General features: G+C 36.8%; 1 protein-coding gene across 12 annotated transcripts in view; it reads right to left on the reverse strand.

Annotated features, from left to right (window-relative positions):
• Nucleotides 1–13,611, reverse strand: part of LOC134541577 (E3 ubiquitin-protein ligase Nedd-4) — a 122,924-nt gene that overhangs the window by 3,929 nt on the left and 105,384 nt on the right. For all 12 annotated transcript variants that reach the window (XM_063385103.1, XM_063385093.1, XM_063385100.1 and 9 more), the window contains 2 exons: nt 11,580–11,808; nt 6,376–6,545 (listed from right to left, as the gene is read on the reverse strand). In XM_063385103.1, coding sequence (XP_063241173.1) covers nt 6,376–6,545; nt 11,580–11,808 — 399 coding nt within the window. The remainder of the gene's footprint in view (nt 1–6,375; nt 6,546–11,579; nt 11,809–13,611) is intronic.

Consider the following 13,611-nt stretch of genomic DNA (forward strand, 5'->3'; position numbering starts at 1 on the left):
TAGCACTTATGAATGCAATAAATTGAATACTTAAAATTACAATAAATATTTTTTAGCCGTGTTCATGGCCATAGTTGATGTAGAGTGCACAAATAATGTTATTGAAACTTTTTTTTTCTTCGTTTTTTTTTTTTTTTTTTTTCAATTTTCACCTTTTTTTGGTTTTCGATCATGCCAGAAACCATTGCTTGCAGTTTTACCGACTTTTTTTCTTCATCCGATTTCTCGGTGAATCTTTTTTTTTTGCAGCCTGATGTCCTTCAGATTTAATGTGCTTTTCAAGTACATCTTTTTTTTTTCCACTCCAGACGGCGATTACATAAATTGCACATTAAAATATTAGTATCACTTTCGTAGAACTGTCCACTTTTGTATTCATTTATGAGATCGCGAATGGAAATTACGTTTCGTCCCATTTTTACCACGAGAAATAACAGTATACAACACATTCACGAGTATGCACGTATTTGTAAACACACCACCTTCCACAGACTACACAAGAACGCAGCTTTCACGTGAAAAACAGCCAGAAAATGGGACTTCAATTGTTAGCGCGGCGAAGCAGAGACGTTGCAATATGGTGGCCTGAAAACTTGTACTATGCAAGATGACGGACACTCTACCAGCTAGTTGTTCTTTGCTTTGTTTACAATCGCGAGGCACGGATGGCCATTCTTAATTCAATATTTACGAACAATAGTGTTGTGAATGACGTGACAATAAGATACTTGTGCTGAATACGCCATAAAATGATGGTTCCTTTTGATACTGAACTGAAACGAAATACAATCGGTAAATAAATTGTGTAGAGTGAAGACGAATATACGTTTTTTTACCTTGATTTCGCATTTATCTCGGAATAGTCTAGATTTCACATTTTATAGCGGAAAAAAAATATAATTTAGCATATTTTCGCATCTATTTCGCAAAAACGAAAAATCACCATCCCTACATATAATACAAAATTCTGTCACTTCACTTTCACAGTTTAGCTCCCATGTACAAAGAAAACTGCGGGGCTGTCACACATCAATTGACATTGAAATGTTTTGGGTACCTCAGCACTAAAAATAGGGACCTTCTTAGGGGTTGTACTAATAGATTTCAAGGATGGACAGAGTCCATTTTGTGGTGGGAATATAGAAATGGTATAATGAAAATATCATCTAGAAATTTAATGAAATATATTTCCTCACCCCATTTGATATAATAGGGGAAATTGTGTGTTATGTCTGGCTAAGAGGCTGTAAGTATACACTAATCCAAACTCTTATTAATTAATTAAGTAAGCCTTAGCCTTGTATGGGTCTCAACAGCAAGCATAAAACAATAAATAAAATTTTGATTGTTGTTTTGATTCCACAAACATACACAAACACTCACAAAAAAAATACTTCTCTCCCTCCCTCCCGCCCCCCTCCCCCTCCTCTGTATATATATATATGTATGTATGTGTGTGTGTGTGTATATATATATATATATATATATATATATATATAATATATATATATTATATATATATATACACACAAACAGTAAAGAATGGTGTTTTAAACAAATGCATATGCTATTGTGTTAATAACATTAGTATATATTAATGTCATTAACACAATAGCATATGCATTTGTTTAAAACACCATTCTTTACAGTTTATAATGGAAAAGTTTGCAACATAATAGTTTTAAAAAACCATGATAGGTTACTGAACCCCAAGTATTAACCTGAACTAGACCTACTATGTATAACAGTTCAATATGGTCTTGGAGTTACTATCTGCCTCAAATATTTCCCATAATTCCGGAGCAATTTTAGGTTGCTTAGCTCAGGGAGTAGAACAGAAGATTTTGGAGTTCTGGACCTATGGGCCTGTCCCTCGTTGATTCAGGACATCTGGAATGAAGCTAGGAAGGAGTCTACCACTGTGACTTAAGTGAGAAGCTGTAGTCTGGAACATTGCTGCTGCCTTCCCTCGGATTGGCTGAAAACTTCTAAAATAGAATATGTCTCCCCAATTATGACATCAGGGAACGTATCAGTTCTGCAGAATTCTTGAGGCACTTAAGATTGACCATCACAATGCGCAATTGTACACTAGAGCCGTGACTACCAAAGTCTGACCAGAAAACATTTCAGACTTCCTAGATTTGGACTCTAGATGAAATCTACCTAGTTAAAATCACGGTTGTCGCGTTTCTTCCCGTCTCCAATGCCATATCCCTGTACCATCAGGAGATGTCTTGCCATGTTCAAAGTCTAAACTCGACATTCCATTTAGCTTTTTAATTATTAAAGAAAAATTACTATTCTAGTTTATTCGCTGGCCAAGGAACAACCATCCTAAGAGGAAACTATGGGAGACTCAGAAATTCCTACTTGGCGAGCTTAGTGAAAGTGTAGGTGAATATAATGAAAAGGAAAATTTAAAAACAAAAAAAAAAAAATTTGTAGAAAAATGAAAACCAGAGATGTATAGAAGCATTGAGATAAAACATATATGGCTAAGTACCGGGTATTCAAATACAAAAACTCGATACTGTTACAAACGCACACAGGACCGCGACACGCAACACGCGCCAGGTTCGGAGCTGGCTGGCAGCCCTGCACGGCCACTGACGTCACGCGCCGTCCACTGACGTAAGGCATGCCACGAGTGGCTGGCCGGATTACAAGGGTCGTCACTACCCCCTCCCCTCCCCCCCGCAACCCGCGCAGCGACCTTCCCAGATGCTGTTATATGCTGTTATCTGTCATTGAGCGACCTTGGGAATCCCGCGGGCCGCAGCGCAGTGTGGCGATAATGGACGCCCCCCCTTCTGGACTGTTCAGGCGTTGGGTCAGCCTGGGATGACGCGACTCGTCACAACCTCTTTCGTCGGTTCTGGAAAGACGACCCACTAGTACACTAGTACTTAAGCAGTGACGCCTGCCTCCATGCGAGTTCAGAGAGTTCCGTGAGTGAAGGGAATTGCGACATCAGCAAAGAGGTTGAAAGACATCCTCCCCCCCCCCCACCCCCTCGAGAATGGTGCGACAGAGTGGCGCGAGACAGTGTGTGTGGACAGGAGCGAGGTAAGGGGCAAACCACTGTTGAGCCTAGCTCCAGTGAGGAGAGCAAACAGACATTGAGTGACTTGCAAAGAAACATTTTTAAGTGCCAGTGATTGGTGACTGGACTTTTTCAAGTACAATTATTTACTAGTAATGTAAATATTAGTAATTAAAAAACTGTAATTGGAAAATTTAATTGGGCTATCCGAGTATGGGGTACAACATCCCATGTTGTCACCTAGCATGAGTCACGTTACTGATAGTTATAAACATTACACACAATTTTTATCAAATTTTATCAAAACCTAATAATATAGTTCATTGTGTTTATATATACAGTATTTACCCGCATATGGAATAACATATTTTATGCAGATTATTAGTGTACAAAAATTTACTGCAAACATTATGCAAATTTTTTTCTTTGGGTTAAAAATTATATTGTTCTGTGTAGTTGAATATGTGTGTAAATAACTAATCTATTTTGGTTTTTAGTAAATACTATACATAACCTCACAAGTAAGTATAAATTGTTTAATCCAAATAACTAAGCAGTCGCACGAAGCTCCAAGAATAGCACAGTTATTGTACGTGTTCCATGTCTGCCGCCCGGGTCAGGGCACCAGGAAGGAAGTGGCGTCTGTTGTGCTGCGAGGAGGAGGAGAGGAGGGGAAGATCTAAAAATAAACCAGCCACAGAAAGAGAGAGAGAGCAAGAGTGTGCATATGTGTGTGTTAAGTCATGTGGCAGTGTTGACGGTTCTCCCTCCCTCTCTTCATTGTAAATGTCCCTTGAACTGAACTGGCACCCACACAATTAATGCGTCATCTTGACGGGTGTTCATGATGTAACTGTGCCTATCATTGTTTTTTAATGAGATTTCCTACGCTTTTAGCTGAACATACCGTGAAAAAACTTCAGCCATCACTGGTGTTTATAAGTGCACATTTTATTACCGCCCTTGCGGTACTGTGCATACTAGTTTTTATAGACGGAACTAATAAAGAGTAGCTTGCCGCCTCTTCTCTCGCTGTGGCAAAGGTATGGGTAAAAAAATAAAATACAACGGAGGAAAGGGGAACAAGGGTAAAAAAAAATAGCAGATGGGTTGTAAATATGGGGGGAGGGGGGAAGTAAGCCACCACATACCCTCCCATAGTAGTAAACAGACAAAGAAGTCATATTTCTTATGTGTCAATAAGCTGATAAAAGGAATACTTCACTTGTATCTATGCAACTCTAGCGAAGACAGACATATGGTGCGACACATATGCAGGGGAGACCCTTCTACAGGTAAATACGGTATATTTTTTTCTAATGCACCAAATATGTGCCAATAGGCAAGTAGTTAGGGGTAGGTGAGATGAAGGGGACATGCTTACAATCAAGTTAAATTGTGAACTAATTTTACAGTCAAGAATGGCATATTGATCCATGACTCACTGTAAATTTGGAGGTTCTGTGACTTCCAGCTATTGTGATAAATGTGCGACTTAAAACCCTACCAATAATTGATCTCTTTTAGAGATATGACCATGCCTCCAGAGGCTATGATATGATCTAATTACTGTATTTACTCGCATATAGGTCGCGGCAATTTTACCAGATTAGATGGGAAAAAAATTAAGTGCGACCTATATGTGAAGAAATTTTTTTTTTTTTTTTTAAATTTTTGAGGAATTTTTTTTTTGCAACATTTTGCTTTAAAATGCGAAAAAGAAGTTTATATAGGTATAGGCAAATTTATTTACAATGTACACATACAGCGAAACCCCTTATTTACGTTACCGTTATTTACGTTTTCCCGTTATTTGCACTATATTCTTCAGGTCCCGTTTAGTTCCCATTTAGTCCAATACAATACTTTCACGCAAATTACGTCTCAAAAATCGAATTCATCCCGCTATTTACGTCACGTAACAACCATAACCAACCAGAAAATACAGTGGGTACTTTATGAGTAGATAAGATTAGCTATTAGGCCTAAAAACATAGTGAAAAACGTAACGTTTATAGTCGGCAATGAACATTTTAAATCGCAAAATATACATATTTTATAACATGAAAAGTTGCTTTTATTTCTAAACATGTAATAATTTAAGCCTAGGCGTGTAAAAGTCCGAGTAATTATAGCAGGAGACAATCTAAAATGCACGAAGGAAAAACGTAAACTCACGAATGTTTAAACGTGGCTGCTTGTAAGTTCTGATACTGTATTTATGTCACAACTTAGCCGAAATACTGGTACGAGACATAACCTTCACAAGATAAAATGAGCGGAGTCTTGGTAACTGTTTTATTCGTATTTTATGATTTCGGAAGTATTGTACAGTTGACGCATATTTTTTAAACTAACAATTTATTTCTGGGGATCGTAATTAATTATTGGTATCAAGACATCAAGATGGACGTAAACTTGAACATGTCACGACAGCGAGAAAACTGGTGCGTATACCAATAAACTGGTATTAGAACTGGAAAAAACTGGTACACGGGAGGTGGAGCTTATATTTTTTTCTGCTAAGCTTGCGTCTATTGGCTGGCTGCTGATGCAAGGTCACGAGTCTGGGCGGAGCGTTGAGTGAGTTATACTGCGCATGCGCAGCTCTGAGAACAGAGAGCCAGCAGGCGCGGCGTAACAGCAGCTGATCGAGTACAATGACCTTTCTCCGCGCACGGCGCGGTAATGAATTACCGGTGCGACCTATATGGGGGGAATCTTAAATACCAAATTCAAGACCTCAAATTATGGGTGCGACCTATCTGCGATGGCGACTTATATGCGAGTAAATACGGTAATAATTGTCAAATAGCTTTTGGCTGGGTAAATAAAATTTGAAAAATAGTTACCACAGTTAAAACTGAATGAAAGCAAGGAAGTCAGTAGGAACTGAAACCATACAATTGTACTTTTCTGTATTTAGAACTCAATAAGATACACACAATGCTGATTCCAGACAATGGTTCAGTACAAAAAGGCCATACAGCTCTAATAAGAGGAAAAGGAAAAAGAAAATGAGAGGGAAGTCTACTAAAAATTAATGAGATGTTGGTCACAATTAGTTACCTCATAAACAAGCTAAGGTTTCCTGTGAAGATATTCTACCTCACTGCCTAATAAGTAGGTATGAGTTCAGGATGAGTGGATGGACAAAGAAGAAGTGAGAAAGGAAAAATATTTAGAAGAAATGGGGAAGAGAAGAAAAATTAAAAGAAAGAGGGAATAAACCTTCACTCACAAATAATGACTATCGGTTATTTTAAGAACATACTAAGCCATTAACTGGCCTACTCCTTGGCAAGCCACCGCACAGTTGGTATACACACCATGTGTGAGCTCGGGGGTAGTTCTCAGCTGTCCCCCACTTCTCTATAGTGAACAGCTGTGGGCCGTTACTGCCATACAGCTCCTTGAAGCCATTCATCGGCACGCGAGACGTTCCCGTCACAAACTGCAGCAGCCGTGCCCTCATTTCATTGTTGAATGACAGCACAACCTGCACACAGGAAAAACAATATTATACAGCATACTGTAGCATACATCAAATAACATGCACTACAATTGGAAGCTACTGCACATTTCGCATATTTGAAATATGAGTGAGAATAAAGTAAGTAATCTGTATTGAATCACAGATTAAATTGTTATTACTCAAAACAAAAACTTTTTAATCCAAATTGAGTTTATTTCACAAAGCTGTTGAACTTCGGATCATTAGTCAAGCCTACTTGAGTAGGCACAATGTTAGCAAATACCTTTAGTATAACATTTTAGATTTTAATTGGCATATAAAAAAACACATCTGACATATTTATTAGTGTACGTATCATTAACAGTACCCTTGAAATTACTAACTGATATCTCAACTATTTTTTAATGCAATAAATAACTACACATTTATGCAATATTGCTACTCCGATCCAGCCCATTAGTTCAATAAAATGACAGCCAATAGTGTAGTATTGAAAAGTGAGCAATTATTTTTCTGCATTTCTATGTATTTTTACCAGTAAATTTAAAACCTGTGTTTAATCTCATGACTATTTGTTGAGAGAGAATGTGATTTAAGGTTCTATCCTGTCCTGAAAAAAATTCTAAAAATGTTTAAGGGGTAAGAAAATATTGAAATCACACTAAGGTTTGAGGATTTTGGTTGCTAAAGTTGGCTCGACTAAATCTTCGGTAAAAATCTCCAGTTTGGTTTGACTCAACTTGACTGTTAAAATGGAAGTTGGTCCTGTGATTGGTTATATTAACTATTCAACATTAAACTGTTACATCTACACTTGTTATAAAACCATTTAGAAAATACAAGTAACAGGCGATTTGCCTAATGGCGGTTTGCCTAAACATGAATTCGTAACTGCGATTTGCCTAAAGTCATTTTGCCTAAAGGTGTTTTGCCTAATGTCAAATTGCCCAACGGCTATTTGCCTAAAGGCGATTTGCCTAACGGCGTTTTCCCTAACGGAGTTCTGCCTGCGGCGATTTGCCTAACTGCATTTTGCCTAACTAAGATTTGCCAAACGGTGTTTTGCCTAAAATGTTACTATGATGACAAAACCTCATTTTGCCTAAAGGCGTTTTGCCTAAAATGTTACTATGACAAAACCTCATTTTGCCTAAAGGCGTTTTGCCTAATGGCAAATTGCCTAATGGCGTTTTGCCTAACTACGATTTGGCCAACGGCATTTTGCCTAATGGCCATTTGCCTAACGGCATTATGCCTAACCTAATGTAACCTAACAGCGGTTTGCCTAACGGCGTTTTGCCTAACGCCGAATTGCCTAATGGCATTCTGCGTAAAAGACGAAAAACCGTTTTGTCTAACTGCAAATTGCCTAATGACGTTTTGCCTAACGGCATGGCGTTTTCCCTAACGGCGTTTTGCCTAAAATTAGGCAAAACGCCTTTAGGCAGAACGACACATGCCCGAAAATACACAAACGTCACTCTGCCACATTCTGATCGTCATCTTCACTACTTCCATACTGCACCAGCCTTTCCGTGCTCCCTATCATCTATGACATACATGACAGGCCCTTAATGTTTAAGAGAAAAATTTCAGTAACTTTTTGCGTAAGCATATGCAAGAAGCAATTTATGTTTGAGATTAATTCGAGACACGGACCCAAAAAATTAAAAGAATCAAGACCTTATTGAGAATACCATAAAAAATAGTATTTTAAGTGTCACTGTGGGAATAGAAAAGTTCATTATCAATAAAAATTATTAACTTCAGTATGAAGGTAAAACAAACCAGTACACAAAAAAAATTCAATTTTTTCTAAGCAATTGTTAGTAAGTAGTATTTTATTTTGGTAATCGTTGTGTGGGCATTTAAAATGCCTCCAACATTTTCTTCAAATAAAAACTTCCTAATTTTTTTTTTCCCCAATCACATTAGATAATTCAAACCCACTCTCAACAATATTTATGAACAATTCTTAAAATGTTTAAAAGTTAAAACTTTCGAATTTTAATATTTAAATGTGCAATTCAAATGTATTTTGCATGCACACAGCATCTCATCCAACCAGTCAGTTGCATTCCAACATAGGAATAAGCAATCCCAAGGTTACAGCAGGCACCATCCAAAGTCATAAACATAAATAGTTAGTAAATTCACCAAGTAGATGGCAGCAAATTACCACTGGCACAATGTTTCAAAATAAACTAACCAAATTAATTCAAATGTTATTTTATGGTGGATGCTTTTTCTTATATGGGTATCCACAATTTTAGAGAACGATTAAATAAACTATCAATGTGTGAAAAAATGACCTAACTCACTCTGTAATATGACATACAGAGCAATGGAGGGTAAAGGTGGTTGGTAATTAAATTATCATACTGCTGACAATTAACTGAAAAACTGTATCCATCTATCCAGTAGACTCACATATTACCTGTCCCTGCCCTGCCCATGAGGTTATACCACGAGACAGAGCACTTAACTTAGTAACAGTGCTTGCCTAATAACTTGGATGGAACTGAGCAGTATTCATCAGCAATAATGTCTGTTAGCTATCCCACTATACATAGCAAAGAGAGTTATGTACACACTACCTAAAGCTAACTAAATTAGATTGGAATGGTTGTACTGTAAAAACTAACTGGGAAACTCTCAAGCTTTCAGCAATGTCTGACAAATTTCCCACAATTGGAAAATACAGGTTTGACCCTGCCAGGAATATAACCCATTGCTTTGGGTTAGACTCATAACACGGAAGGTTATGAGACATGAGGAAAAGGTATAAAAAGTGTCATTTGCAGTAAGGGACCAGAATGCAATCCCTGGGAATGAGTTATAGTTTCCTCATCTACACGAGAGTCCCGTTATAGCGAGGTGTCACGGTTCCGGGTTTGATCCTCGCTATAACCGTGTCCTCGCTATAACCGAATTGGACAAATTTTGGCCCCCAAAAAATAAAAATTAACCGAAAATAGCATAAAAATGGTGTTTAAACCTGTATAATTGAAAAATAACAGGTTATATTAACGAAATCTTAATTTCTGTGAGCAGATGTATGAATTCTCTTTAAAACGATACCCCATAAGTACTGATGCGATCACCGATTGCGGCAAAATAACCAGAATACCCTACCACGTCACGTAAGTATAGCATCTCAGCCCGCGGCCGACGCAGCATTGTCCTGCTATCTATCGTTGACGCGGGCTGTCTGCTGGCGGCCATGTTGGTTCGGGATGTTGCTAACAGGTGGTGCTAGTGTAGCGCGACGATTTAATTCCTTACAAAAAAGCAGGAGTGCGGCTGCGGCAAAGCACGTACGCCTCAAACGAAATAGTCGCTGGAAAACTATACTTTTTCATTTAAAGAAACCTGTCAACTTTTTTAGAAAATAAATTTGGGATTAAACTCAAACCATCACCACCCCTTTCCCGGACAGATACCCCAACAACTGACTGAAACAAAAGTTACAAGAAAACTGTCCTAGCGATTCGGAAATAAATACGGTAGTGCCTACTAGAGGTGTAAAAGTAACAAAAAAATGTGTACCCGTATGTATTCGTTACTATAACAATTAGTACTCGTTACCATAATAATTGTTGCTCGTTACTATCGTTATGTTACTCGTTACTTCTGATACCGCATAACATGCTATGTTATGTTGCAGCAACGAATCCAGTCGTATTGCGTACGCGTACAGTATGACGTCGCATAAATAATAATAAATAGAATATAAACAATTAACAATATTTGATAATAGTTTTTGTTAACCAAGAAACAATTAAATCTCATTAGAGCGGCTTTTTAATATTATCTCTTTTAAGATGACAACCAAAAAAACGTGAAAATAGGCGATTATAAAAACAAAAACATACATATTTCTAATTTGTAAAAAATACTTTCTTACGTTGTTTCTGTTTCAATCTCAAACTTTGTCTACACACGGCACAGACAACTAACGGAAGTTTGATAAAAGAAAGAAAGGATGGGATTCTATTTTTAAAGCCATGCATTTCGGTGGCGACTGCAAGGCTGAAGAATGTGACAGGCGTCAACGGCAAGATGTCTAGTGGCGAGCAAGAGCAGACAAATAACAAAAGCGCGCTTCAAGCGATCACGCCGTAAATTCCTCAAAAATACCTCGTTATAGCCGTGTTCTCGCTATTACCGTGCTCGCTATAACGGGATTCTACTGTAGTTGCTTCCAATTAGATGAGGCTGCTGTAGTCAAGAGGTCTTGATTTAATACAATTTATTGGAAATACATCATTGCAGTTTTTCACTGTTTGTCATGGGAAAAATTCAAGAATGCAAATTAAGAAATGACAACATAAACCCCTCAGTAAACAAGCCTAAATCAGCTGATATCAAACAGATAAAACCAACGATGAACCTAAACAGGTATTATGGACAACACAATGATGACAACACAAACAAACACATTAAAACTTAAATACCAGACCACAAAAATTCTGTGGAAGGAATATAGTCATGAAAATAATCATAACAGCAGAGACTAACACAATGGGCTAGCAACAATAAGACAGTCTCAACAATAACAGTAAATGCAGACAAACAATAAACCTGGACAACGCAGTAAATATACAAAAACAATGATGAAGATAAAAGATTTTGTGGACAACATGATGATGAAAGCACAGACGAACACATTCAAACTGTTTTTTTCATAGGAAACCTACTGTTTAGGTTTATAATTGGGTTCATCTGTTTGACATCGCTGATTACGGCTTGTTATCTGTGGGATTATGTTTTCATTTTTATTTCTTAATTTGTGTTCTTGAATTTTTTTCATGACAAACAATGCAAAACTGCAATGGCATATGTCCAAGAATTTGTAATAAATCAAAATTCTCCATTGCATGAATCATTTAAAGAACGTATCGAGTGGTGTTATTTGGTACAAGCCTTACTCCAAGGTGATACGGGATCAATTCCTGGCACTTGTCAAATAGGGAGCGTGGCAGACCCGTTTCTCCCGCCTATTAATTTTGCCACAGCTCCACTCTCATGTCGTCATGGCCCGAGCGGAAGACCCACCCTCCAGAACCACTGCACGGTGATGTGGTTGGGGTGGTAGTCGCCCTTGTAGACGGTGTTCAGCTTCCAGTCCTTGACGTCGATGTTCTGGATGCCGCACATCAGCAGCTCCAGCTCATGCTCGTCGAATATCTTGATGAGGGTGAGGGGCACCAGGCCGTTGAAGCCGTCGAGGAACGCCTGCATCTGCTCCTGGACCCGCGACACGAACCGCCACTGGATCACCAGCCTGCAAGCACGAGGCCCCACTCTCGCTCAGCGACCTCCACACTCACTCCTTCTTCTGGCTTATTTTACAAGCTCTTTTCAAAAAAAAAATTTAAACCTTTTGTTTTCTTTATAGCAGGGTTGAAAAACAAACCAGGTATGAATAAATTTTTTTTGTTTAACCATGGTTTTAAGGTTTAAACCAGGTTTTTTTTTATATTACGCTAGTTATTTTGAATGATTCTCAGCATGATAAATTGAAAGCCATACAACATACTTCTTTCTGCTCATACTCATGTTGAACCAGAAAAGTTATAACATCAAAGAACTGAAGTCCAGCAAATCTGCACATCTGACCGGGACTTAACCACAGGAAGGGATTCTCCATAGAATGGGTGTTTCTCACACAATGGGGGTTTAGAGTACAGTCGGGGAATTTCCTACATAATAGGAATCAACTATTTAATATTTTTAATTTTTAAAGTAGTATTTAGCTGGGTATGATTTACAACTTATTCGGTTAATTTAAATTACAATATTGTGATTAGTACATAATTTTTAGTTTCTTTAAATCAACAGAAACGTTAATGACCAAACTATTGTTATATTTAGAGTGGTATAAGACCTTTCATTAAAAAACTTAAGATATTCTATTATAAATACATTACTTTAAAAACCCATTTTTTTTTTAAAAAAACACTTTTATTATTTGTTAAAAATTTGTCAATAAAATTAATACATTTACATAGTGGATGATACTGTAGAAAAGTATGCAAGATCCCCTACTCTTTATTCCCTATGGAAACGTAAACACACAGTCATGTCTAACTTATAGTAAGTTGCCAGCACAAAGTCCAATTTCAGTGGCTTATTTCAAGAAAGTGAGGAATTTTACTATTAAAATATTAACTTATGTATGTTTAAATAAAGTCTTGCCTTTGCAAAAACAAAATTTTTGTTACTGAAAGATACAGAGTTTAGACATGGTGCATTTGATGTGGCTTCTTCAGAAAAGTTTGAGAATATTTTGTTGAGATATAATTTATCTCAGTAGATAGATATCTCAGATAATCTTAAACTATGCAAAAGTAAATAAAGACCACTCCACAAGTAAAATACTGAACTGCACGCAACATAACGTAATGATGAAATTAATGATAAGTAGTAGGGCATACATCTCAAGCCATTAACAACATAAGTTGTTTTATGTGTAGATTCAAGATTATTATAAGAAGAATACTAATAAAACCAAAATATTAACAAAACACAAGTCAATGCAATTTGTAACACCGAAATCCAATGCTGCTTCAGAATTCGACTGAATTACCTGATTTTATTTATTTAAAATCAAATTTTAGTTTGTAAACCCTTTTGTTAGGCATATGTAATTAGTAAATTAAAACAATTATGAGCTATGAACAAAAATTTATGTAGTTTCTAGTTCAAGTTTTTTTTAAAGTATATTGGAAAGATAGAAGGTACAAAAATGTTTTGTTAAAAAACTTAAATAGGAGTTAAGGAAATAAAAGCAGCAAATAACTGATTTATTTCATGGAAATTCATAAGGCAATTAGGCTTTATAATTTGCATATAATTTTTTTTTATTATTGTTTGGATACACAAACTGTGATTAATGCTAAATGTGAATAAAGTTATTTATTACTGATATGTACAAAATTCAAAACAATCTAAATGATAATGAAATTTTAATTTTTTACAGTGAATTTGGTACAAATATTAAAGCATAAAATCTTGGCTCTACTTATGTGTGAGACAAGTGATATAAGCCAATAACAAATTGCTGACAGCCACGTCATCTCTATCA

The sequence above is a fragment of the Bacillus rossius genome (assembly GCF_032445375.1).
Source record: "Bacillus rossius redtenbacheri isolate Brsri chromosome 4 unlocalized genomic scaffold, Brsri_v3 Brsri_v3_scf4_1, whole genome shotgun sequence".
NCBI classification, from domain to species: Eukaryota; Metazoa; Arthropoda; class Insecta; order Phasmatodea; family Bacillidae; genus Bacillus; species Bacillus rossius.